This window comes from Musa acuminata, chromosome BXJ3-7, assembly GCF_036884655.1.
Source record: "Musa acuminata AAA Group cultivar baxijiao chromosome BXJ3-7, Cavendish_Baxijiao_AAA, whole genome shotgun sequence".
Lineage (NCBI taxonomy): Eukaryota > Viridiplantae > Streptophyta > Magnoliopsida > Zingiberales > Musaceae > Musa > Musa acuminata.
The window spans coordinates 39,528,092-39,553,031 of record NC_088355.1 but is presented as its reverse complement, the minus strand read 5'-3'; the positions used below and the strand labels follow the sequence as shown (position 1 = coordinate 39,553,031).

Genomic DNA, 24,940 nt, shown 5'->3' with positions numbered 1-24,940 from the left:
CCTTCTCTCTCTCTCTTTCTCGGTTTGTGCCGCTATAATCTTCCGTGTTGTTCGCCGTCTCTTGGAATCTGGTTTGCGAAACGATCAGGAGACGCGATCGACGAGGGAGGGGAAACCGTAGTGGCGGCAGGGACACCGATGGAGGCGGTGCCGGGGGCGTCGGCGGACGAGATGGCGCCGGGGACGTCGTCGGCGGCCGGATCAGAGGAGGCGAAGGTGAATGGGGAAGGGGATGACGAGGCGCTCGTCGCCAGGGCGCAGAAGCTGATCGGCAAGATCGTCGACACCCAGGAGAACCCTAACCCTAGTCTCCTCCACGCCCTCGCGTCGATCCTCGAGGCTCAGGAATCAAGGTTTGTGCCATATTTCGTTATCTTCTATCTTGGAATTGGAGATCCTAGGGTTTCGGTTCATGGGGTGGGTCCGGGCTCGGAACATCTCGGGCGTTGGGTTGAATAGTTAGGAGGGAAATGGTGGGATTTAACCACATTTTTACATGGCTTTTCCCCCCATCTTTTTACATCCAATCCTCTCCAGAAATTGCTATTCGTACTTTTTTTTTGTTGCACAAGAGTGAGTTTTTGGGTGGGTCCGTGTTTTTTGGCCCATCGCTTGGTACAGAGCTTTGAAGCTACGTTTAGGACATCGAATTTGAGCTTTCGAGACTATGATATGTGCCTTTTCTTTCATTTGTATCTTGAATTCTGTCAATGCAATTGCATCCACGCTGAAGCGAGATCTGTAATTGCCTACGTTCGCATTTAATTGATACGTGTAACTAGCAACTCGTGCATCTTAATTATGTGAAGACAAAATTCAATATATTTAGTTGTGGTCAAGATAACAATAGAAGAATTCTTCTCTCTTTAATCCTAGCATGTAGATTCCTGTAAGTTTAAGCTGGATTGTTATGGAGGGAGACATTCCAGGCCATCAAATTAAATATCTGCTATTGTGAATTAAAGAGCGTAGAATTTAGAACTTGTGCTGCAGTGTGTCTACATGAAAATTCCCCTTGCTCACTAGAAAGTGAAGGCACTAAATAGTAATGTAACTGAGTTCTGTTTTAATGAGGTGTTTGTATTGACTCGTAATTTAGAAAGTGAAGGCACCAAATAGTAATGTAACTGAGTTCTTTTTTATGGAGGTGTTTGGATTGACTCGTAATTTAGAAAGTGAAGGCACTAAATAGTAATGTAACTGAGTTTTGTTTTGAAGAGGTGTTTGTATTGACTTGTAATTTATAGTATAGCTCTTTTGAAGCAATTAGCTGGAAGTTTGCCATGACTACTGCCGTTCAAAAAGTCTCTACCAGCCACAGCAGCAAGAGATCTGTAAGATTTCCTGCACGGTATGATGTTTGCTAGTAACATTCTAGCATGTGTCTACATGTGTCAGGTATGATGTTCCTAGATGTTTACTAGTAAAATTCTAGCTGTAAGACTTCCACACTAGCTTCAAATTGTGTCAGACATGTGTCAGTTGATACAGTAATAATTGGTCTTGTTAAGTCATTTATTATGATATCATTGATATCGTTTCATTCTTTACTCTCTCCATGGCAACATTTCGAGCGGATCATAATTTATTAATTCTGAATTATTTTGATATATCTTCTATACTATTATAAACTTTTATCTGTCACATGAGCCAAAGAAAAGTATTTGTCACTAGTTAATCTTTGGACCAACAATACAACAGCAACAACAAAGTTGTAATGTTGTGACTAGTTGGGGTTCGCTAGTCACTACATGGATCTTTTGCTATTCTGTAAAAGGCCGTATCCTTAGTTAAATTTTTTTTATTTGAATATTTGTTTATAGTTTTTAGTGATGTCTCTTTAGGCCTTTCTCTACCTCTTCTCCTACCGCTTATAATAATTATTTCATTCTAACTAGAACATATATAGATCTCCTTAACAAATGTTCATACAATCTTAAATAGTTTTTCTTCATTTTATCCTATATAGAAGCTACACTTAATTGGTTGCGAGTGAAAATATTTTTTTTCTTTTCTTATAATTTCACATGTCAACCTCAATATTCTATCTTAGCAGCACAAACTTTATGAATATGTTATTCAAGTGTCCAACACTCAAATCCATAAAGCATATTTGTACATATCTATACATGCTACAATTGTGTCTTGTTGCTCTTTCTGAATTGACCAAAATGGGGATGACATGTTACATTTTACATAATCTGGTTCATTGTCCTGTTCTTTTGTTTGCTCTTTCTTTTAGTTTGTCTATTGTAATTAGTTGGTTCGTGTAGTTCATTTTGCAGAGAGAATTATGTAAATTGGTGCATATAGGTTGATGTCTTGCTTGTTTAAGTTTCTTACTATAGTGCAAAACTTTCATGTTATTTCTCTTGTTGCCTCATTTTGGTTCCTTTTCTTCAATATTCTTCAGATACCTGCAGGAATCTGTGAGTTCACCTTTTAACAATGTCCGGGCTTCTCATACTATTGGAAGGTTAGCTAACCTAGTGCAGGTACGCTGTAGTCTTCTACTTAGAGTTGGATTTAAATCCTAAGATTTTACATTCACATGGTTGATTATATTATGCGTTTTTCCCCCAGGAAAATGATGAATTTTATGAGGCAATTTCATCAAAATTTTTATCAGAAATCAGATACTCAACTGGTGTTCGTGCAGCTGCTGCAAGACTGATTCTTAGCTGTTCCTCAAGTTGGATGGTAAGCTAAATTCCATTATGGTAGTTATGCAACTTTTAGTATATGTGTTGATTCTGCTGACTTCTATTGTCCTGTGGTATTTTGCCTGTGAAAATTCTCAAGTATCCGCATGTTTTTGACGATGATGTGCTGGACAACATCAAAACCTGGTTAATGGAGGAAAATATAGATTCTAATGATGATTGTATATGGAAACATGTATTTGGTGAGGATAAGCCAACAGAATCAGAAATGTTGACAACTTATGCTACAGGACTTCTTGCTTTAGCATTGGCTAGGTATTAAAATTTTCTTTAGCCTGTTCAGCATGTTCTTTTTGCTCTTCTATTGCATAATGTTTTACAAGGTTTTCGATGATTGTATCAGTCCTGGTCCAGTTGTTGAAGACATCTTGACATCAGGCTTATCTGCAAAGCTCATGCGTTATCTGCGTACACGGATCCTTGGGGATGCCAATGTTGGTCAGAAAAATTGCACGTACCCGGCAGAGGTCAAGCATGCTTCAGTTGCTAGCTATCTCAGGGGTCGGGATGAAAACAAATTAAGATCACGCGAGGTTTCAGATGCTCCTCGTTTGGAAGGTTTAAAGGCTGGAGATGAAGGGTCATCAGACGATTCATGTGTTCATCGGGATTGTGATAGAGTAACTAGGCAAGTTTGTTCAGATGAGTATTGGGGGGACTCAATGAAACCTGAGATAACTGATTCATCTACGGCAGTTGATGGTGCATATGAGATGGTCGAGGGAAATGCTGATCTTGCTAGTAATGAATGGCAAGATAGGAATTTGCTTGATGGGAAGTTGAGATATGGTGAAAGACTTCTTGCTGCAAGATCGACTCGAGATGAGGATCCTGATGAAAATATGAGGGATGACTCGTCGAGGCGAAGAGTTATCAGGGGATTACAGAGAAGTAGAACCAAAGGAAGGATCAGTGAAGGAAACTCGGACAGTGACAGGGTTTTGACATCCCCTAGTTCTGGATTAAGACTTGGAGGAAGTGGTAGGGTTTCCAGGGACAGAAACTTACTAAAGAATGAAGACACTAGAAAAGTGACTGACACTACGAACAACTCAGTCAAGCTTGATCGGGAAGGTTTGGTCATTGGAGAGGATAATGATGACCGTTTATTGGATTGTTATATTGGCTCAAGAGATATATCTGAAATGGTAAAGAAAGCAATAGGAGCTGCTGAAGCTGAAGCAAGAGCTGCTGATGCACCTGCAGAAGCAATTAAAGCGGCTGGAGATGCGGCAGCTGAACTTGTGAAGACTGCTGCTTTAGAGGTAACTACTGGAATACAAAGCTCATATGATCATTATGTTGCTTTTCTTTTAACTGTTCTAGTGTCCTGATCTTTTAAATGTTTTATTGTATAGGCCTGGAATAATACAAAGATTGAAGAAGAGGTCATTTTAGCTGCTTCTAAAGCTGCAAGTTCTGTTGTTGATGCTGCTATTGCAACAGAGATTTCTCGGTAACTTGACTGCGACCATCCACCAAATGGAAGGGTCTTTCTAATTTTTGTTATGCATTTGTTTGTTAGCTAATATTGGAATTTTTGCTGGTCTAGGACTGCGAATGAAGTCATTGAAAATTTGACGGAAACCAAGGCTATGGAAGTTGAAGGGGATGAAATGCCAGAAGACTTCAGTATTTTGGATAAAGAGCCTCTTGCAAGGCTCAGAGAAAAATACTGCATTCAGTGTCTTCAAATTTTGGGAGAATACGTTGAAGCTTTTGGACCAATTCTGCACGAAAAAGGTGTTGATGTCTGCCTTGCATTGTTGCAACAGAGTTTCAAGGAAGAAGTACTTGATAATCTGTCATTGCTGCCAGAAGTGCTCAAACTGATATGTGCCCTAGCTGCTCACCGTAAGTTTGCCGCTGTATTTGTTGATCGTGGTGGCATACAGAAACTTCTTTCTGTTCGTAGGGTCCCACAAACCTTCTTTGGTCTTTCGTCATGCTTATTCACCATTGGTTCTCTTCAGGTAATAACACAGCATGTAAATTTGCCAAGGTTTTTGGCCTCTTTTTTTTTTTTTGTTACTGTTCATATTTCAATGTACCATCTGCACTTGCTTAATAAAATCTCGCGGGCAACATGTCTGCAGGGTATTATGGAACGTGTGTGTGCGCTTCCATCTGATGTGGTGAGTAAGGTGATTGAGCTGGCACTTCAGCTTCTTGTGTGCCCCCAAGACCAAGCTCGGAAAAATGCTGCTATCTTTTTTGCTGCTGCTTTTGTGTTCAGAGCAGTTCTGGACTCGTTTGATGCACATGATGGCCTACAGAAAATGTTAAATCTCTTGCATGGTGCTGCATCAGTTAGATCAGGTGGAAATTCTGGAACATTAGGCATGCCTGATGCAGCTCTTAGAAATGATCGATCAGAAATACTGACTGCATCTGAAAAGCAGATCGCTTATCATACTTGTGTTGCATTACGCCAGTATTTCAGGGCCCATCTCCTTTTGCTTGTAGAATCTCTTCGTCCAAATAAAAGTAGTAGAACTGTAGCACGTAATACTTCAAGTGCAAGAGCTGCATATAAACCGCTCGATATCAGCAATGAGTCTATGGATGCAGTGTTCCTTCAGATACAGCGTGATAGGAAGATAGGACCTGCATTTGTTAGAGTTCGTTGGTCTCCAGTTGATAGGTTTTTGGCCTCTAATGGTCATATAACAATGTTGGAGCTGTGTCAGGTAGAAGCAATTCTTGCCTGTTGTTTATTTTGTGGGGCGAGTTTTTAGATATTTAGTTATTTTGCTCTAATAGTGGAAACTTCTCTATTTGTGCAGGCTCCTCCTGTTGAGCGGTATCTGCATGATTTGGCGCAATATGCATTAGGTGTCCTCCATATAGTCACTTTCATACCCCATAGTCGTAAATTGATTATAAATGCTACTTTAAGCAATAATCGCGTCGGTATGGCAGTTATTTTAGATGCAGCTAATGGTGCTGGATTTGTTGATCCTGAGGTACGGTTGAACTTAGTAAGATTTCAATTCCAGTAATGGCTTTTCTCCTAGTTATAATGCATACTTTTTTTTTTAGGTTATTTATTTCTATGTTTCTTTGCGTACTTGTGTGTCAGGTAATCCACCCAGCGTTAAATGTTTTAGTAAATCTTGTATGTCCACCTCCTTCTATCAGCAACAAATCCTCTTTATCTGCACAAGGTCAGCAGCCTGCTTCGGTCCAATCATCAAGTGGTCACTCAGAAAGCAGAGAAAGGTTCTCTGAAAGGCATATTTCTGATCGTATTCCATTGCCCACTCAAAATGAGTCTAGGGAGATCAATAGTGAACCTAATTTGGAGAGGAGTAACACAACAGTTCCTTTGACTCCATCAGGAGTGGTTGGAGATCGCAGAATATCTTTAGGACCTGGATTTGGGTGTGCTGGTCTTGCAGCTCAGTTGGAGCAAGGATATCATCAGGCAAGAGAGGCTGTTCGTGCCAACAATGGTATAAAAGTTCTATTGCATCTTCTTCACCCTCGGATGATTACACCTCCTGCAGCCCTGGACTGCATTCGAGCTCTAGCATGTCGTGTTTTGCTTGGTCTGGCTAGAGATGAAACCATAGCACATATACTTACAAAACTTCAGGTGTGCAGATATTGACTTTGCATATTTTGCATTACTGGTAATATAAGAGTTGTTTGAATGCTTATAATGCCAAAATTGCATTGGATGCCTTTCTGAAGCATCTAATGCTGCAGAACTTGAAGTTATGCCCCTTTGGAAGGGTAGATTTTAGGATAGACACTTGTTTAAGGTGTATATGAAAAGGGAGATTTTCTTAGCATGTGCACCTGTTTTATTTGTATATGCAGATACACTCTTGAAGAGGTGTATATGCAGTAATCTAATATATTTACTCGGCTATTGGGAATGTAATCCTTAATGCAACTACCAAGCTACTTATGGTCCAATTTCTTGTTTAATCTGTGATCAGTGTCTTTTTTCCCTAGATTGATTGCAATTTTCAGAATTTACATGATAGTCACCCAACCTAAACCTCTCTCTGAATTTGTATTCAGGTGGGTAAGAAGCTGTCAGAACTTATTCGAGATTCAGGTTGCCAGGCAGGCGGAACAGAACAAGGACGCTGGCAAGCTGAACTAGTACAAGTTGCCATCGAGTTGATTGCAGTAAGTAACGTTGAGCAAACCTTGTTATTTCTGCACGTAGTATGAATGTTGTTCGGTTATGATGGTAACATGCTACTACTATGCTAGCTTTCTTAGATCTAGATGGTTGTGTTGGCTTCTATGCATGTGGATAGTATTTGTTAAGTTTTTTTTTTTCTGACCCACTGGTCCTTCATTGAACTGTTACAGTTTCTGTAACGTGATCAGTTTGTTTTGTAGATTGTAACAAATTCTGGCCGTGCAAGCACCTTGGCAGCCACTGATGCTGCAGCTCCTACATTGAGACGTATTGAGAGAGCTGCAATAGCTGCAGCAACTCGTATTACTTATCATTCCAGGTTTTTTTTGTTTGCTCTGCACATACCAAGTTTTTTCACAAATTTTGAAGTTTAATGCTATCTTCTTATGTGGTTTCACATGCACTTACCACTCAGGGAGCTGTTGTTATTAATTCATGAACATCTTCAGAGATCTGGCTTGACGGCTACAGCTGCCTTGCTACAAAAAGAGGCTGACTTGACACCTTTGCCATCTTTAGGAGTACCATCTCCTCCCTTACACCAAACTTCAGTGCAAGATACTTCATCTGTGCAACTCCAGTGGCCATCAGGCCGTGCTTCTTGTGGGTTTAGTTCAGATATGAAGATGTCTCCGCGAGATGAAGACACTGGTCTAAAGCCTGAATCAACTGTGATGACTTCCAAAAAGAAAACACTGACCTTCTCTTCAAGTTTCTCACAAGGGAAAAGTCATCTTCCATCACATTCTTCTTCTGTTGTTAAATCTTCTGTTGTAAATGGTCATACAGCTCACGAGGGCTTGGAAACAACTCCTCCACCTGCTTGCAAGTCTACTGCAGATATTGAGCCGCCATCGAAAACACCAAATTTATTACCTGTGAAAAGGAAGTTAAATGAATTGAAGGATCTCTTTTCTGCAACACCAGCAAAGCGCCTTCTGACGTCAGATCTTGCTTCACATTCTGCAACCAATCAGATGTCAACTTCTGGACAGAGAAATCATCTTTCAAATCCAAATTGTCTATCTCCTCATGCCAACACCACACCACGGGATCGTTTCAGCAGAGGAGCATGCGGCAGCTTGTCTGGGAATAATATAGATGATATCCGCCACCCTAACAGTTATGGAGCGTCGACAGCACCTGTAGCCCAATCTGGTCTGCCAGCTGACCAACAGCCAGGAAATACCGAGAGGATGACTCTTGATTCATTAGTTGTGCAATATTTGAAGAATCAACATCGTCAGTGTCCAGCACCTATTACCACCTTGCCGCCACTTTCTCTTTTGCATCCACACGTGTGCCCAGAACCTAGCCGGAGCCTGAATGCACCTGCAAATGTAACTGCACGGGTCAGTACCAGGGAGTTCATGAAACAGTATGGAGGAATCCATGCCCATCGTAGAGATCGTCAATTTGTATATAGTCGGTTCAGGCCATTTCGAACCTGTCGAGATGATGCTGCTTTATTGACATGCATTACTTATCTCGGGGATTCTTCTCATATTGCAACTGGAAGTCATTCTGGTGAGCTAAAAATATTTGATTCAAACAGTGGAAATGTTTTAGAGAGTCAGACATGCCACCAGACTCCTGTTACACTGGTTCAATCAGCCTCTTGTGGTGGAAATCAATTTGTTCTTTCTTCGGGTTTGTATGATGTTAAGTTATGGGATGCTTCCTCCATTTCAACCGGGCCCTTGCATTCATTTGAAGGATGTAAGGCTGCCCGTTTTAGCCATTCAGGGACCAACTTTGCTGCGTTGTCATCAGACACTTCTCGTCGTGAGGTTCTCCTTTATGATGTCCAAACGTACAATGTAGAGCTTAGACTTCCTGACAGCTCAAGTAACCATCCAGGCATTGTTCGAGGACATGCACAATCCCTGATACACTTTAGTCCATTGGACACACTGCTATTATGGAACGGAATCCTGTGGGATAGGAGGAGTTCAAGTGCTGTTCATCGTTTCGATCAATTCACAGATTATGGCGGTGGTGGGTTTCATCCTGCTGGAAATGAGGTAGAAACTGCACTTCTAACCTTTTATTTTGCATATTATTTATCACTATTTATTTTCTGTTGGTATGTACTTCTGGATCTATATTGTGTCATCTTGGTCAATTTTAGTGCGCTCACAATTTCATAAATAACATAAAACAATTTGGCATAACAAATTATGGAGCTTCAAAAGAAAATTATAGTTGTTTCTGGAAGTTCTCCGTTGACATTTTCTCCGAAGCCTAGTAAAATATTTACGGTGATCATGTACTTTTTTAGTCCACGTCATTTATGGATCTTGTCATGCAGTTCTTCCAAATCTCTTATGCCGTTCTAATTAGACTTAAGACCGGACATTGAAGAAAATTGTAACAAGAAGTGTGATTTATATTGCTTTTCATATTGCGCATCCTCTAATTATTTAGGATTTGATTAGGATGTTATAAATGTATATGCATAGACTTGATCCATAAAATAGGAACCGACAAAAGAATCTCCTTTTCTTTCCCTTGTGAAATCAAAATTTTAAGGTGGAAGTTAATGAGAAAAACAAAGGAAATTCTAAACAATTTCCCTAGGATTCATATTTTTTTTTCCTTGGTGGGATAGTTAATTAATATATACATGGTTTGAATCAGGAAACCGTTCTTTTGGGGGTAAGTTTGTGATATTGATCCTCCCCAGATTTTAGATTAGCTGAAAGCCTCATGCGATGTAGCATCCTCTTTTATGTTTAACAATCTACACAACCTTTGTCTGTGATTTTTATAGATTCATCACAAAGAGGGAGACTTTTGGATGTGCCAAAAAAGGTCAGCCACCGGAGTCCACTAAAACAATTTTGGATCACATCGTTTGAGTTTAAGCTTAAAAGATCTGATACTTTAGGCCTCAAGATGTTGTAGATGGTGGTAGAAGCCCCCAGATGACAGTTAGGGTTTAAACTCATTCTTCTTGGATTGAACAAAGTTTTAAGTAGAGGGTATTGGACAAGAAGGAAATTATTTTTGCATGAAATGCATAGGTTAGTTCTTTGCAAACAAAGAACTTTTCCGGTTTCTTAAAGTATTTAGGTGGATGTGACCCATTAATCATTCAGGGTTGAAAAGAGCAGATAATTCAAGTAGATTTCTGGTAGGCAAAGTTTGTGACAGTCATAGGGCAACATATGGACAGGTGGTAGTCGACAGGACTTCTATGTTTGGATACTCTTAGGAGGTATAGACTTAATCATGGGCTAAATAGGACATTTGTCTTTCCTATCTCGTATAGGGCGCAGAAGCTGACAAGTTATCCATTTTAAGGACTGCATCAACCTCATTCATTCAGGGGAACTTATTTGTCGGAGCGCAGGGATTCTCATAGAATTGCCTGTGTTAGAAGATATTCATGTGTGTGAGAGATTGAAAAAGATGACTGAGAGAATAGTTTCATATTGATAAATATCGAGAGAGTCGGATGATATATTTCCGAGTCTAGCCCACAATCTATTAACTTAAGCCTTTCGATTGAATTGGTGTCTGACTTAATATGTTAATCCTGCTCATTATTGCTAGATTTCTGACAGCCTGAAACTTGTTTTGTAGTGCTCTAATTATCTAGATTAGGGTTCTAACTGAATAAACTTGATTGCAATTCTTTTGGCCCATCTATATCATGATTCCTAATGCAATCTGCCTAATAGTTCTTGTAATGCTTTAACCATATAAGACATAATGTTGATAATTATAAATCAGTTGACCGAAAATTGTCTGCGACTATTTAGTTGCCTATTCTCAAGCTGCTTTGTTGTAGTTTTCTGAGCTTATATTGGTGGCATAAGTTTGAAACTCTGTAATTGCTGTTTATATTGCGTCTGCATCACATTCTTTTGGTATACCACCTTGATGTTGTATTTGTTAATCTTTTTCATCCGTGCAAGAACTTTGTATATTTGAGGTTGAGCATTAGGTGCATCTCTCTCGCTCACAATTGGTTTATGCACTTCCGCGGCATGCGCCTGCTTCACTTTAAGATCTCTGATCTGCTCTTTCAGGATTCCCTTCAATTTCCATTGTTTTCTTCCCTGTTTAAAGCTCTGACATAAGATGCTAAATGTTTAATTTGCTCTTTATACCTGTTGACATTATGTTTTATTGGGTGTAGATTATAATCAATTCTGAGGTGTGGGATCTTCGCAAGTTCAAGCTTTTGAGGACGGTGCCTTCGCTGGACCAGACGGTAATCACGTTCAATGGTGGTGGGGATGTCATATATGCAATTCTGAGGCGCAACCTTGAGGACGTGATGTCGGCTGTCAACACCCGTCGCGTTCGACATCCGCTATTCCCTGCCTTCCGCACGATTGATGCCGTGAACTATGCTGATATCGCGACGGTTCAGGTTGATCGTTGCGTCCTCGACTTGGCCGTTGATCCCACCGACTCCTTTGTGGGCATCATCGCCATGGATGACCACGATGAGATGTTCTCCTCCGCTAGGCTCTATGAGGTCGGTCGAAAACGGCCAACCGATGATGACTCGGACCCGGACGATGGCGGTGAGACTGATGAGGACGATGAGGAAAATGAGGAGTCCGAGGCGGATGTGGATGCGATCTTGGAGGCAGAGTTGGATGATGACGGAGACAGTGACTCGGATGACATGAGCAATGATGAGGACGATGAAGATGTAGACAGCGGAGATGAATTGGACGAAGACGGGGACTTCAACCTCGGGGGCGCAGACTTTGAGGGGGGGCGAGGGCTGTTGGAGATCATGGTCGAGGGTGACGAGGAGGGTGACTCTGATGAGGGTGAGCTGGTGGAGTCTTTGAGCAGCGGGGAGGAAGGGGATTTTACATTCTAAATCTCTATTGTGCCATGCCATCCGATAACGCCGCCTGGCTACGAGGCTATGTAACTATTATTATCATCTAGAATTTTCTTGGAGGAAGGTAGAATTTGCAAGAATCAGCAACTCAAGAAATGTAAACAGCGAGTGCAACGAAAAGGGTCATTACATTTTGTTCTGTCAATCATATTAAAAGAAAAATAAGTGCCTATTAAGTTTTTCTTCATTTGTTTTTCTTTTCTTTTCTTCATTACATTTTGGAGTATTCGATGAGATCCCGTTGTTGTACACTTCCTGTTGCTAAACTAATCCAAGCGCATGCCAGAACGCAGATCCAGGAAACGCAATGGCAGTGCAGGAAAGCAATGCTGATTACCAAACCCAAGTAGGATATACCGATCGCAAAAGCAATCAAATACAAGAAAGAAGATTCAACACATCGGAAAGCAGCTAAGATAGATGGATACATTGCTTCGCTTATTTATTCTGCCACATAACATTCACCAGCAGCGCACACCAGGGTTGAAGACAGTCAGTCTGGGAACTACATGCCCAAGTTAGTAACAGCACTGACCCTGGATCCATGGAGGCTTACGGTCTTGCTCGGCACAACCCGAAGAACACCCGGTTGCTCTGCAAGATCGTTGCAATTGGAGGATGATTAGCTTCAGCTTGGAAAGGATAAAAAACTTGTTAAGATTGTATACTCTTAACATAATCTCAGGTTAAGAAGATCATGCATACGGCACACTCGTCAATCCGAAAACCTTTCACCCAGGAACCACCAAGATATGATAATTCTTTTGTTTTTGATATAATATTGATGCCACCGTGAAGATCTGTCGAGGCGGTATAAACAAATCTTTTTTTTAGGCAACCAAAAGAGATCTTTTCTTATAGATCTCTCGAGGAAGAAGCAACCGTGACACCGGCAAAAATCCATTCAAACAAATCCTATAATTTATAAGAGCATCACTCAACCTAACCTCAACTTATTGAAACTCGAACTATCTTACTACAACAGCTTCAAAATAGGGCTCAAGCTGACAAACACAGAGATATTAAACTCCCCTATAGGACATCAAATATGTACCCATCATCGACTTAATGGAAGTCAAACTTTACAGCCATAGACTAGAGCCCAATTGACAGATACAGAGTTAACCCAAGAGATATGGATTATCCTGATTTGATTATAAACTCCAGCTAGAACAATGTGTAGGGAGCAGAAAACTAAGATAACTTCAGCTGAGATCATACAATGTGGTGTCGATAGAAAATAAAAGATAATCATAGACAAAGGTGATGAAAAATACAAATAAAAAATTAATGCATGACTTAGTCAAAACTGTTGGAAACTTCACCACGCCAATTAGACAATTCAAAGACATTGGACAAGTAGTCATTTCATATGTAAAGGCATGTTTGCACGACAAGCATAAGACTTTGTCTCGAGGTCTATTTGTCGATGAATTTTTGGTTTGTTCTAATCCTACGCATTGTGTACCAAGCAGTTCAAGAAAGAGAGAAAAGAGTGCAGAGATTTCCAGGGTCAAAATCAACATCGTGAACATGTTTTGGTATCCCACACCAAAGGACGTGATGAACACGAAGGCATCAAACGCAAATCAGCTCAACTTGTACAAGGATATTTTTCACACCGACATGTAATCGAAAGGAATTCTCCCCCGATCCGGAAAGAACGGATGATTTGATCGCCAAGTTCACCGATTAGCTTAGAACTAAAACGAAGAGCACAATAAAAATCCAACCTTTATGCTCTTGCAAAGTGTCAGAACTCATCAATATAGTTTAGGACCGAGAATAGAAGGGAAAAGGGAACTCACTCTTGCAAAGTGTCCGATCTGATCGATATAGGTTAGAACTAAGAATACAAGGGAAAAGGGAACTCACTCGACAGTTCCTCGACCTGCGACCGGGTCAGCTTAGCCGAGAACCCACTCGCCGCATGCTTGTAATGATAAATCAGGGAATCCTTGGCGGCCTCCTCGCTGCAAAATGCAACAAGATCAGTCCCAAACCACAACATCCGAAACCCTAAACCTAGAAAACTTGATCTTCGCCGCCAGACCCGAAACCCTAGAAAGGCACACGGATCGGGATCGACCTGCCGAGAACAGCAGCCAGGGTTCGGATATGGAAGGCCTCTGGTTCCTCGCCCTCCGGCTTCGCGACGTAGACGATGTTGACGGCCGCCTCCTCCTCCTCCTGCGCCTCCTGGAGCTTCGTGGCCGCCTCCGCCATCGGCGATACGATCGAGACCGTGGAGAACAGAACGAGGACAAGGGAAGCGATGGCAAGGAACGAAATCGACGACCGCATTGACTCCTTCATTCAATCGATCCCTCTCTCTCTCTCTCTCGCTTCCTCGACAACAAAGAACCCAATATGAGATGAAGTCAAGGTTTAAAGAGGGAATCCGGTCGGACGCGCAGTACGTGGTTTTTGACTCGGTTCGACCGGGTCGGTTCGACTGCGTCGGTTCGAACGGTTCGGATGCGGACTCGTTTATACGCTTACTGATTGGATCCGAATGATGGAAGCGCAGTACGTGGTTTTTGACTCGGTTCGACCGGGCCGGTTCGACCGCGTCGGTTCGAACGGTTCGGATGCGGACTCGTTTATACGCTTACTGATTGGATCCGAATGATTTGATATATATATATATATATATATACACGTGCGAGAAACTATTTTTGTGGGAATCTATCATCTCCATTACTCTAAAAATATACATATATATTTTTACACTCATAAATCATCTTCCAACAATTACAACAAATGATGGAGTTCCTGAACTCATCTAATTCCGGGCTTTTAGCGCGCACACCATCGATTTCTTGAAACGATGGAGTTGTTGAAGGAAGAAGATGACTTAAGGAAGTGCGGAGGATTGCCTCGGCACACAATCTCTTCGCCGACCTTATCGAGTAGAGTGATCAGATTTGTTCTCTTCGCTTACGTTTGCGATGTGCTGATCGCTCGCGTTCCTATTTCCAAGAAAACAAGCAAAATAAAGTGTTGTTAGTGAAGCTTCGATTCAAGATTATAAATTATCAACAAAAAGAAGATAAATATATGCCATCAACGTTAATATTAATCATTATTAATTAGAAAAAGAGATTGATTCCATTATTTTCCAATCAAGATTGAAATTTTTTGAATAATTAAGAATATCAATTCCTCGAACGTTTTTCGATGGTATCGATAAAATAAAAATATATATTTCTATATTTATCACCGAATCATTTCGTAAAAAATCTTTCAAATTAATGTGACTTTAAATCCCTATGCATTATTTAAAAAAATTAAAATTTATATATTAATCGAAAGACTAACAATATCGATATAAATAAACAAAAAAGTTGTTGTGAATCTAAATTGGCTTAAACAATAACGATAAATTTATTGATACAAAAAAGTATACCTTTTTAAGGTTGACGAAGGAATGTAGGGATCGAACTCTGAATCTCAATTCGAAAGATGATACTCTATCATTGTTGTCATCGTCATCTTCTCTTTCGGAAGCATTGTTCCCATCGGGATCGATACTCTCTTCGTTAATTTGCATTTCTATTTTGCTTGAGCAATCCATCCTTCTCAACCATAATTTATAGTATTGCGACACTCAAAAATCACGTTTGAGATTTGCTACAACATTGAGAATCTTTCATAATAAATATTTTCTTTATAAATCAAGATACGTGATTCTTTATACGAATTTACTTGCATGAACTTTGTGTCATGACATGGATCGATTAGGTTGTATTCATGCATACCTCAATACACAGTTAATGCTACGTTAGTGCATCTCAATATTATTCTATCTTTCCTTCTATTCTCTTATTTCTTCTCTTTATTATTATTATTTTTTCTTCATCCTTCTCTTTCCTACTTGTTTTCTTATTTTGACACTCTAACCCTTTTCCTTCGTACTACTAACACACTTCTCTCTTCATTCCCACACGTTTGTCTCATCTCCCTCTCTCTCCCTCTTTCACTTCTGTTAAATTAGAGTTAAAATTTCTTAGAATTATTATAAATTAAAAAAACATATGGATTCACGATAAAAAAAATCATAAAATCTAAAATTTTAAGAATTTTATAGACTCATAATCTAATTTGACATGTATACTTATTGACTTTATCGATCAGGATAACGATATATATTTGTTAGTATAACTTTCAAATAGGGATCGCTTGCACATCGCGTCGTGTAACGTACGTAGCAACAAAATCTAAAGAGTGAATACATAGATTTTTTTTTATAATTTAAAATATTTTTATATTTAATTTGACATATTAGTCGATGATTAATGAAGGATAGGTGACAGAGATTATCAAAGAATAAGAATACGATGATGGCGAAAAGAAAAAGATGAGTATGATAATGAGAAGCGACAATGAAAGTAGAAAAAAGCTACGAGAAGTAAAATAATTAATTCCTTTGATACTTAGATCGTCTCGAAAATGATACAAACATACTTATCTTAGAGACGCCCCATGTAATTGCTTAAAAATGGATGCTAACTCATCCCTTTAATCTTATGATATAAATGATTATGAATGAAATATTATGCAATTATATGAAATGCATGAAAATTTTCCTTTATGTTGCCACAAACGTTAGGGGGGTATCGAACCGTGTGGGGGCCATCTATCGGATATATCTCTTACGTGGCAAGTAACCATTGGCGATCTGTCAACACTCACGCGTGCGTCCCATCAGCAGTGGCGGCGTCCGCAAACAAAACAACGACGTATGCGGGCCCACTTCCCCTACCGACACGCCCGCAATAACAAAAGATTCTTCTTCTACCTGTTACTGCGTTACCTACTTAGTACCTATCTCCTTATTGGTCGTTCGCGTCGAGGGCCCACAATCAATGTTTCGGGTTACCGGTTGACGAGTCTGATGTAAGTTAAGACAGCGACATCGTACAGGAAAACCCTCCCTCATCTAGCGGGACCCGCATCAGCGGGTTAGAATAAGCAACGGTGCACGCACACGGTCTTGCATGTGGTGGAGAGCGGCAGGCCTGACTGTCCAATCTCGATTACGAAACAGGGAAATCCCCAAACCCGTCGTCTACAGGTTTCCATCAAAAGAACGAATCATGTATAACCTGGGGGGCCCATGGTTGACGACACCGTTCGCTGTTTGATTCTAACAGCCAAGCTGCATCTCCAATCAGGGCCGTTTCCTGATTGAATCCCGTCACCTCCCTGTCGCCATCCTCACTCCACCCAGCCAAAACGGAGCTCAGCGGCCGCTCTCTCTCTCCTCTCTCTCTCTCTGCAGTGGTAGTAGAATAAGGATAAAAGCGAACGGAGATCTACGCCGATGCTTTTTGGGCAATTTCTTGGTCGAGATCGAGCTCCAGAAGATCGTCTACAAGTAATCCGAAGCTAACTACGCAAGGAATCAGAGTGACAGAGCCGACGATGCCGAGGAACGATGGCGACTCCAGCTCCGGCTCGGGACCTAACCCTAACCCTAATCCTAACTCCGTCCCAAAACTTAGCAACGGCGGGACGCCGCCCCAACTCAAGAGGTCGCGGACCATCACTGCAACCATGGCCTCCGGAGGAGCCGCTGCCGTCCGGCGAGCTGCCACCGGCCCCCTCCCGTCCTCGCGGAGGCTCACGGTCGCCGTCGATAACCCCTCCGACGCCCCGGAAAATGGCGGCGTCTTCGACCGGGACTGGTGCTACCCCTCCTTCCTCGGGCCCTACGCGGCGCGGCCCCGCGCCACCGGCCGGGCGTCCTCCTCCGGGCCAAAAAAGCTGGACGTGCCGCTGCCGCTGCAGAGCTCGACCGATCGGAGTTCTGCGGCTCTTTCGAACGAGGAGGAGAAGGTAGTGGAGGAGCGGCCTCTGGTTCTTGAAGAAAGAAAGCAAGGCCCATTCCCTTCCACTTCGAGATCTCCTCCTAAAAGGAACTCCCGGTTTGACAACAATTCTTTGATTCTTTCACTCGTAAGTTTCTCGTTTGATCTCGCTTTCTTGATTCCCAAGGAATATTCTAGCAAAGATTCAATTTAGCTTCTCGATTCTGATTCCACTTCCTTAAATTCTTGCAGTTCATTGTCGCGTGTGCCCTTTTAGCCATCTCTCAGCAAAAGAGAATTATAGAGCTCGAGGTATTACCGACCGTTTCATTTCGTGTTTTCTCTACTGTTTTATCCGAACTATCGAAATATTACAGAAGGATGTTTGTTCTGCTACGTTCTAATTTCTAGTGCAATTTGTTGAATTCTTTTTTGTTCTTTTGGTTTACTTTGACAGGAAGAGATTAACAACCTAAATAGGTTTTGCAACTTTGATGGTGTTAATGGACATGAAAAAGTTGCGGTTTTGCAGTTCGGCAGAAATAGCCTTGGCAATAGGAGTGTTGCTCTGTATATTGTTTTTCTGTCACTAGCAACGCCATTCTTGGTGCTTAAATTCCTTGACCATATTCCCCAAATAAAGGCACGCCCTGAGTCTTTGAATTGCAACGATGAAGAGGTTCCCCTGAAGAAGAGGATTGCATATAGGGTGGATGTCTTCTTCTCTGTGCATCCTTATGCTAAACTACTTGCGCTCCTTTTCTCGACGGTACTCCTTATTGGAATTGGCGGGTTGGCACTGTATGCAGTCAGTGATGCTAGCCTTTCTGAAGCTCTTTGGCTTTCGTGGACCTTTGTGGCAGACTCTGGAAACCACGCGGACCAAGTTGGCTCAGGGCCAAGAATCGTTTCAGTGTCAATCAGTTCAGGGGGAATGTTAATATTTGCCATGATGCTCGGGCTCGTATCAGATGCCATCTCAGAGAAGGTGGATTCTTGGCGCAAGGGAAAGAGTGAAGTGATCGAGAGTGATCATATACTAATCCTCGGATGGAGTGACAAATTGGTAAAGCTTTCTAACAATGTCTAGCATTAAGATCTTATGTAAGTTCTTTTTTTTTTTTTCCTTAAAAGGAAATATATGATTGAAACAATACAGTTGGCACATACCCCTCCCAACATATTTAAAAACATTGAATGTCCAATTCAAACATGCTGTCTACTCTTCCGACCGGATTTTTCTTTGGGAAGGAATTAATTTACAGTTTAGACCGTGCGTTTGTGTGCCTTGTCTTGTTTTATTGTTACACCAGACTTCAATTCCCTCTATACTCCACCGAACTACTATACTTTGTATTTTTTGTGGTCAATAAAAGCATCTCAAGATGCAAAATCTTGGGCTCTGCATCAGACTTACTGTACCCAACATGGTAAATTTTTGTTTGGCCTACTGTTATGAACTACCATTTTTGTTACGGGTCAAGTAACTGTTACTTTCTGACCATTGTATAACAGGGATCCCTTCTCAAGCAGCTGGCAATTGCAAATAAGAGCATTGGTGGTGGTGTCATTGTGGTTCTAGCTGAAAGAGACAAGGAGGAAATGGAAATGGACATCGCAAAGCTTGAATTTGACTTCATGGGCACCTCTGTTATTTGTAGGAGTGGAAGCCCTCTCATACTGGCTGACTTGAAAAAGGCATTTCCTGGTGAACTCATGAGCTATTTAAGATTTGTACTTCACCATATGTGTTCTATCAAAAAATTCCCATTATAGCATTTTGAAAATGTTTCTCTTAAATAACTGCTGACAGGTGTCAGTTTCAAAGGCACGTGCTATCATTGTTTTGGCAGCTGATGAGAATGCCGACCAAGTTAGTTATTCTTTTGCCAACTAAGAATCCTTAACTCTTCTTTCTGAGTTAGATCTCAATCTTCGATTTGTGTTAATTTTGCTTAGAGCGATGCACGTGCCTTGCGAGTGGTGCTTAGTCTTACTGGAGTAAAAGAAGGTTTAAAGGGTCATGTTGTTGTAGAGTTGAGTGATCTTGACAATGAACCTTTGGTAAAACTTGTCGGTGGGGAGCTGATTGAGACGGTGGTTGCTCATGATGTGATAGGGCGCTTAATGATACAATGTGCACTCCAACCAGGCTTAGCTCAGGTAAAGTTCCTTCTTTTCCCTTCTTTCCATCAATGCGGGTATTGGACCCACACCGAATTATATAGTAGCCATCTGCATACATATTAATCCACTTGGTTTGTTTCTTATCCTCTTGGCATAGTTTCAATATTATTATTTAGTTCATTTCTGAATTGAAGCTTTTGGAAAGACTGCGGCTAAAGACGATTAAAACTATCAGATAAAAGACACCTTGTTAAAGAGATTCACATGTGTTGGTGATTGATTTTTGTGCTGTATATGTTAGATATATACTGCTTCTATAATGTCCAAACTTCTATGCTTTAGATCTCTTGTACAGTTCATTCTTTATGAGGTTATCCTTTGTCACAATATAAACCGGCTGATGAACCTTGAGTACAGTGTTGGTAATTGAAAAGCTTTTTTCATACCTAACTGCAAATCTTTGGGTACTTGTTGTGCTTCTCACATTTTGCAGATATGGGAAGATATATTAGGATTTGAAAATGCTGAGTTTTATATAAAAAGATGGCCTCAGTTGGATGGTATGTGTTTTGAGGATGTACTGATCTCATTCGCTGATGCGGTACCATGTGGAGTTAAGGTTGCTGCAAATGGTGGACAAATCGTAATCAATCCTGATGATAGCTATGTTATAAAAGAAGGTGATGAAATCCTTGTTCTTGCTGAGGATGATGATACTTATTCACCAGGTCCTCCACCGGAGGTGATCTATCAAACTCTATTTAACATGGGATTGGTATCTTGAAATTCTAGAACTCGTTTCTTGGTGGTTCTGATTATACTTCACTTTGACTATTTTCCAGTGAAGCCCTGAATTGAGATGTTGTTATATATATGTGTTGCATCTGTAATCATATTGCTCATACATGAGATAGAATACTATATATAGAGCAGGTTTCCATGCATACTAAAACTGGAATCATATATAAGATCAAGTTTATACTAATCAAGGACTATCTGATCATTTTTGTTTGTGTTCTCTTTTTCTCTCCTCCCTTCTCTTTTGTTTTTTAACTTTGTCAAACTATCATATATAATTTTCTATTGTTTTCTTGAGATTGCTATGATTCTAGTTCTTATGTGTGCGAGTATGTTTATTCGATCCCTTCTGGTAATGCTAAGAGATCAATTTTCATTTCTATAGGAACTGGTTTTGGTGATGGCTGTTGGATTTATATTAAGAAAGTTGTACTATATAAGTATATATAATTATTTGATCTTTATTGTACTTCCTCTCAAATCTTTACCATCCTAAATTTGTCTTCATAACTCTAATTTTGACTTAATCCTCACACGACTTTAATTGACTAGAAATGTCATCATGATTCAACAAACAATATAGTGATATATACACCAACAGACTTCATCTGGTATACTTATATAAATCTCATGAATGAAATTTGCAAACAAAAGATAAAACAATGATAACTCTTGGTGCATTTGCTTTAACTGTTTCTTCTTTTATAATCACATTGCTTGTAATAACTAGATGGCGCATGCCTTGAATTTTTAAACTTGTAAAGTGACATGTGATTAGTTACCTAGTCTTGGTTAAGCTTTCAGGCTGAGTAAGCACTCTCATGTCATGAATTAAAAATTGTGAAAAAAATGAAAAATTGATTGATACACTGGATTGATTGTCAGTATTTGTTTCCCACGAGGATCATGAGATAGTTTGGACCTGGTTGGTTTGATAATTTGTAATGTCATCAATGCATGAACTTTTTAACATTTGACATGCTTCTAACCCAAAATCTTCCTTGCCTCAGGTGCGGAGGGGTTTCCTGCCTAATGTTCCCAGCCCTCCTAAGTATCCAGAAAAGATATTGTTCTGTGGCTGGCGACGTGATATTGATGATATGATAATGGTAATATGATTTCTAATGTATAACGTGATATGAATTCAAAGTGTAGATTTACTGCAGACTTGATTTATCTTTGAAGTGCCTCTAACTCTGGATTCGTGTGTAATCTATAAGTCGCCATCTTTTTTTCGCTGTGTTGCTTCATAAAAGCTAATTAGTTAACTTCTGTTTTGACAATGTGTGATCTAATTAGAAACTTGATGCAATTATTTTTACTACCAGGTGTTAGAGGCTTTTCTTGCCCCTGGGTCTGAACTGTGGATGTTTAATGAGGTTCCTGAGAAGGAGAGGGAGAAAAAGCTAACAGACGGTGGACTTGATCTGTCAGGATTAACAAATATAAGACTTGTGCATAAAGAGGGAAATGCTGTGATCCGGAGGCATTTGGAAAGCTTGCCTCTTGAAACATTTGATTCAGTGAGTATGCAAAATTTTGTAGCAATAAACTCCCATGTTTTTTCTCGTCATTCTACAAGTTAACATTCATCATTTGAGGGGCTAGAAAAAATTTCTAGCGTCATGTCTTCTGTCATGCATCCCATTTTTGTTGTCAAGAATATTTATTTGTCATTAAGTAATGTATTTTCAAACGGATGGTTTTCTGTATACCATCTTGCAAATGATTTGAATGCTAACTTTGAGCCAACAGATCTTAATTCTTGCAGACGAGTCTCTGGAAGATTCTGTTGTGCATTCTGATTCACGATCTCTGGCTACCCTTCTCCTTATTCGTGATATCCAGGTACTTGGTGGTTGGTTGTAGGAACTCTATTTGATTTCGAATTAAAGCCATTTGTTGTTGACTTTCAACTGCAATGTTATAATATATTAACGTCTAAACTGTCTCATGTTTAATTGGAACAGTGACACAGATGAACAATTTAGATTCAGTTTTCTGTTTCTATGATGTGTTTGTTCTTCCTTCATTCTTGACTTGCCTTTCACTATTAGGAACAGATATATACCAATTGATAATAAAGATGACAGTAATTCCATAATCTCTTGTGCTTTCTCATGCTTTGCACTGTGCAAACAGTTTATTGATCTTTTTTATTTTGTAGTCCAAGCGCCTTCCATCTAAGGAAGCAAAATCTCCTTTGCGCTATGCTGGTTTCTCGCATAGCTCCTGGATCCGTGAGATGCAGCAAGCTTCAGACAAATCAATAATCATCAGTGAGATCTTGGATTCAAGGACTAGAAATCTTGTGTCAGTGTCAAGGATTAGTGATTATGTCTTGTCAAATGAACTAGTGAGTATGGCATTAGCTATGGTAGCTGAAGACAAGCAAATCAATCGTGTTCTTGAGGAACTGTTTGCCGAGGAGGTACTTCTATTGGCTATTTCACAGTTGCACAACTTATTTAGCATCAATATAACTGCATGTCAAGCTTTTTTCTTTAAAGCTGGTTAGTAATTACTGCTTCGTATAATTTGCCTAGACATGGTGTATTTGTATGGAATACTTTTGGCAGATATGTTTCAAGTAATTTAGTTAGTGAATACATGGCGAATATATAATATTCGCTATGGATTCTTATCTACATCTGATTTCACCTGCCACAAGTGTTCTAGTATGTCTAAGGTTTTGTTTGGTTCAGGGTTTAGTGGAATTTGTGGCTAGAGGTTTGACCCATAAAATGTTGTAGAGTTTAAAAGGTTAACCAGATTAAATGGTTTAATCCGCATAATCAGGAAAAGAAAACCTGCCTAAAGGAGTATAAAATACCCTCTCATGTTTCTTTTTCTAATCCATGGAGCCCAATTAGTTGGATTAATAACCACAAAGGAGAGCTAAATTAATTAGGGTGTCCAACACTATAAGTACACACATTAGTCATGATGCTCTTGATATTTCGGCAAATTAGTGGTGCAACAGCAAGGAACAGCAGTTGCCTTTGAGCCATTGCATTTGTCATGTCTAACTATGCATATTATGTTTATGGATGATGCCTATGCAACTTGTTTAGACTAATAATTTGATGTTATCTTGGGGCACCCATATATACCTCCTCATAGAACCACAAGAGAACGATTCATGTTGCACCCTGAAGACAGGATCTTTCCAGTTAGCTTCTAGATATGTAGTAATAACTTGCAAGATACCATTGCAAATAAAACCAGTAATTTTCAGAATTGTCATACCTTTTATTCTTAGGTCAATGAACAATTTTACACGATTATTTATGTTTAATTTTAAAACATTTATCATGCATGTTAAAGCCAAAACTTTATTTTGTTGAACATCTCAGTGCTCATCTTCTCAGTGCTCATCTTTACCATTGTCTATCACATGGCAGTATTTTTCAGTCTTTACTATCTATAATGGGGCTTTTCTCCTTTTGCAATAGCTCACTAGACGATAAGGCTATGGAAGGTCATTTATACTTTCTTTTCTTTTCTTTTCTTTTTTAGCATAGGTGGAAACTCAACCTATTTCTATCCAAGAAGAGGAAATAGACCAATAAGATTCATTAGAAGCAAAAATACCAACTTTATTAGACAAGATTATGAATCATAAGACATCCATACAACTGAAACTTTTACTTGTATATATTACAGGGCAATGAAATGTGCATCAAGTCTGCTGAATATTATTTGTATGAACAAGAAGAATTGTGCTTTTATGATATAATGGTTAGGGCTCGTCAAAGGAAGGAGATTGTAATTGGATATCGCCTTGCCAACACAGACCAAGCAATAATTAATCCAGAAAACAAGTTGGAAGTTAGAAAGTGGTCTCTTGATGATGTTTTTGTTGTCATCTCAAATGGTGATTGATATCTCAAAGCAGTTTGTGGTCAGTTGCATCATTCTAGTTCCACTTATATGATTGTCACAGTCCACCATGCTGACAGAAGAGAGAGAATTTTGGTACCATGATTGATACATTAAGAATCATGCCTCTTTAACTTCTGAGTCTGTGCTACATCATCCTGATGCTTGTACCCATGAATATGATTTTGCAGTAGCTTACCTTTGAGCTAATTGTTGTATCTTTCTTTCTGATTAGTGATCAATAAACTTGGAAGTATGTACATAAATTTTTTTTTCAACTTTACTGCAAGATATGATAATAATTTTAGCCTTCTCCAGACGGTAGTAATAGTTTCATACTATGTTAGTATGACAAAGGGCAATAGCTGCATTGTAAGCTGAAATTTTGATGATGTCGAGCATAATTCCTGACAAAATTGTAGTGATTGATTCCATTCCCTCTTCCATATCCAACTTATTTTGGTTTATGATGATGTGCTTACATTCTTAATGTATTAGACATTACAGACATGTGCCTTAGGAGCCACATGATCATGACAAGTCAGGTTGATTGACAGGTTTT

At 39.8% G+C, this 24,940-nt stretch overlaps 3 protein-coding genes across 4 annotated transcripts; 2 read left to right on the top strand and 1 right to left on the bottom strand.

The window, feature by feature from the left end:
- LOC135643065 (DDB1- and CUL4-associated factor homolog 1-like) lies at positions 1-11,945 on the top strand. The gene is made up of 14 exons (XM_065159616.1): positions 1-353; positions 2,414-2,495; positions 2,584-2,700; positions 2,803-2,978; positions 3,067-3,988; positions 4,082-4,179; positions 4,276-4,696; positions 4,820-5,413; positions 5,510-5,689; positions 5,806-6,321; positions 6,756-6,866; positions 7,086-7,204; positions 7,301-8,909; positions 11,033-11,945. Exons 1-14 carry the CDS (start codon positions 139-141, stop codon positions 11,732-11,734), a joined length of 5,862 nt encoding a protein of 1,953 aa, XP_065015688.1. The 5' UTR covers positions 1-138; the 3' UTR covers positions 11,735-11,945.
- Positions 11,946-12,072: 127 nt separating this feature from the next.
- On the bottom strand, positions 12,073-14,130 carry LOC135643067 (subtilisin-like protease SBT3.17). Its single transcript, XM_065159617.1, has 3 exons — positions 13,848-14,130; positions 13,634-13,731; positions 12,073-12,352 (listed from the first exon to the last, which is right to left on the bottom strand). Exons 1-3 carry the CDS (start codon positions 14,072-14,074, stop codon positions 12,264-12,266), a joined length of 414 nt encoding a protein of 137 aa, XP_065015689.1. The 5' UTR covers positions 14,075-14,130; the 3' UTR covers positions 12,073-12,263.
- A 2,847-nt stretch (positions 14,131-16,977) lies between these two features.
- Positions 16,978-24,695, top strand: LOC103992608 (probable ion channel POLLUX). Of its 2 annotated transcripts, XM_009412389.3 has the most exons (12): positions 16,980-17,719; positions 17,824-17,883; positions 18,029-18,637; positions 19,087-19,269; positions 19,385-19,444; positions 19,531-19,734; positions 20,192-20,440; positions 21,507-21,605; positions 21,825-22,019; positions 22,252-22,344; positions 22,664-22,927; positions 24,163-24,695. In XM_009412389.3, the coding sequence occupies exons 1-12, from the start codon at positions 17,186-17,188 to the stop codon at positions 24,379-24,381; spliced, it is 2,769 nt and encodes a 922-aa protein (XP_009410664.2). In that variant the 5' UTR covers positions 16,980-17,185; the 3' UTR covers positions 24,382-24,695. The 2 variants fall into 2 exon arrangements, with proteins under 2 accessions (XP_009410665.2, XP_009410664.2); XM_009412390.3 differs by lacking the exon at positions 24,163-24,695 and having other exon boundaries at positions 16,978-17,719; positions 22,268-22,344; positions 22,664-22,916.
- The last annotated feature ends 245 nt before the right edge of the window (positions 24,696-24,940 follow it).

Excerpts from the sequence above, each read along its gene's own strand:
- LOC135643065 (XM_065159616.1), top strand. The coding sequence starts at position 139 with ATGGAGGCGGTGCCGGGGGCGTCGGCGGACGAGATGGCGCCGGGGACG. Across the intron at positions 2,979-3,066 it reads CTTGCTTTAGCATTGGCTAG|TCCTGGTCCAGTTGTTGAAG; the intron begins GTATTAAAATTT and ends TGATTGTATCAG. Across the intron at positions 8,910-11,032 it reads TTCATCCTGCTGGAAATGAG|ATTATAATCAATTCTGAGGT; the intron begins GTAGAAACTGCA and ends TATTGGGTGTAG.
- LOC135643067 (XM_065159617.1), bottom strand. The coding sequence starts at position 14,074 with ATGAAGGAGTCAATGCGGTCGTCGATTTCGTTCCTTGCCATCGCTTCC. Across the intron at positions 13,732-13,847 it reads CTGGCTGCTGTTCTCGGCAG|CGAGGAGGCCGCCAAGGATT; the intron begins GTCGATCCCGAT and ends TGCATTTTGCAG. Across the intron at positions 12,353-13,633 it reads GCAGGTCGAGGAACTGTCGA|AGCAACCGGGTGTTCTTCGG; the intron begins GTGAGTTCCCTT and ends ACGATCTTGCAG.
- LOC103992608 (XM_009412389.3), top strand. The coding sequence starts at position 17,186 with ATGCCGAGGAACGATGGCGACTCCAGCTCCGGCTCGGGACCTAACCCT. Across the intron at positions 17,720-17,823 it reads ATTCTTTGATTCTTTCACTC|TTCATTGTCGCGTGTGCCCT; the intron begins GTAAGTTTCTCG and ends AAATTCTTGCAG. Across the intron at positions 17,884-18,028 it reads AGAGAATTATAGAGCTCGAG|GAAGAGATTAACAACCTAAA; the intron begins GTATTACCGACC and ends TTACTTTGACAG.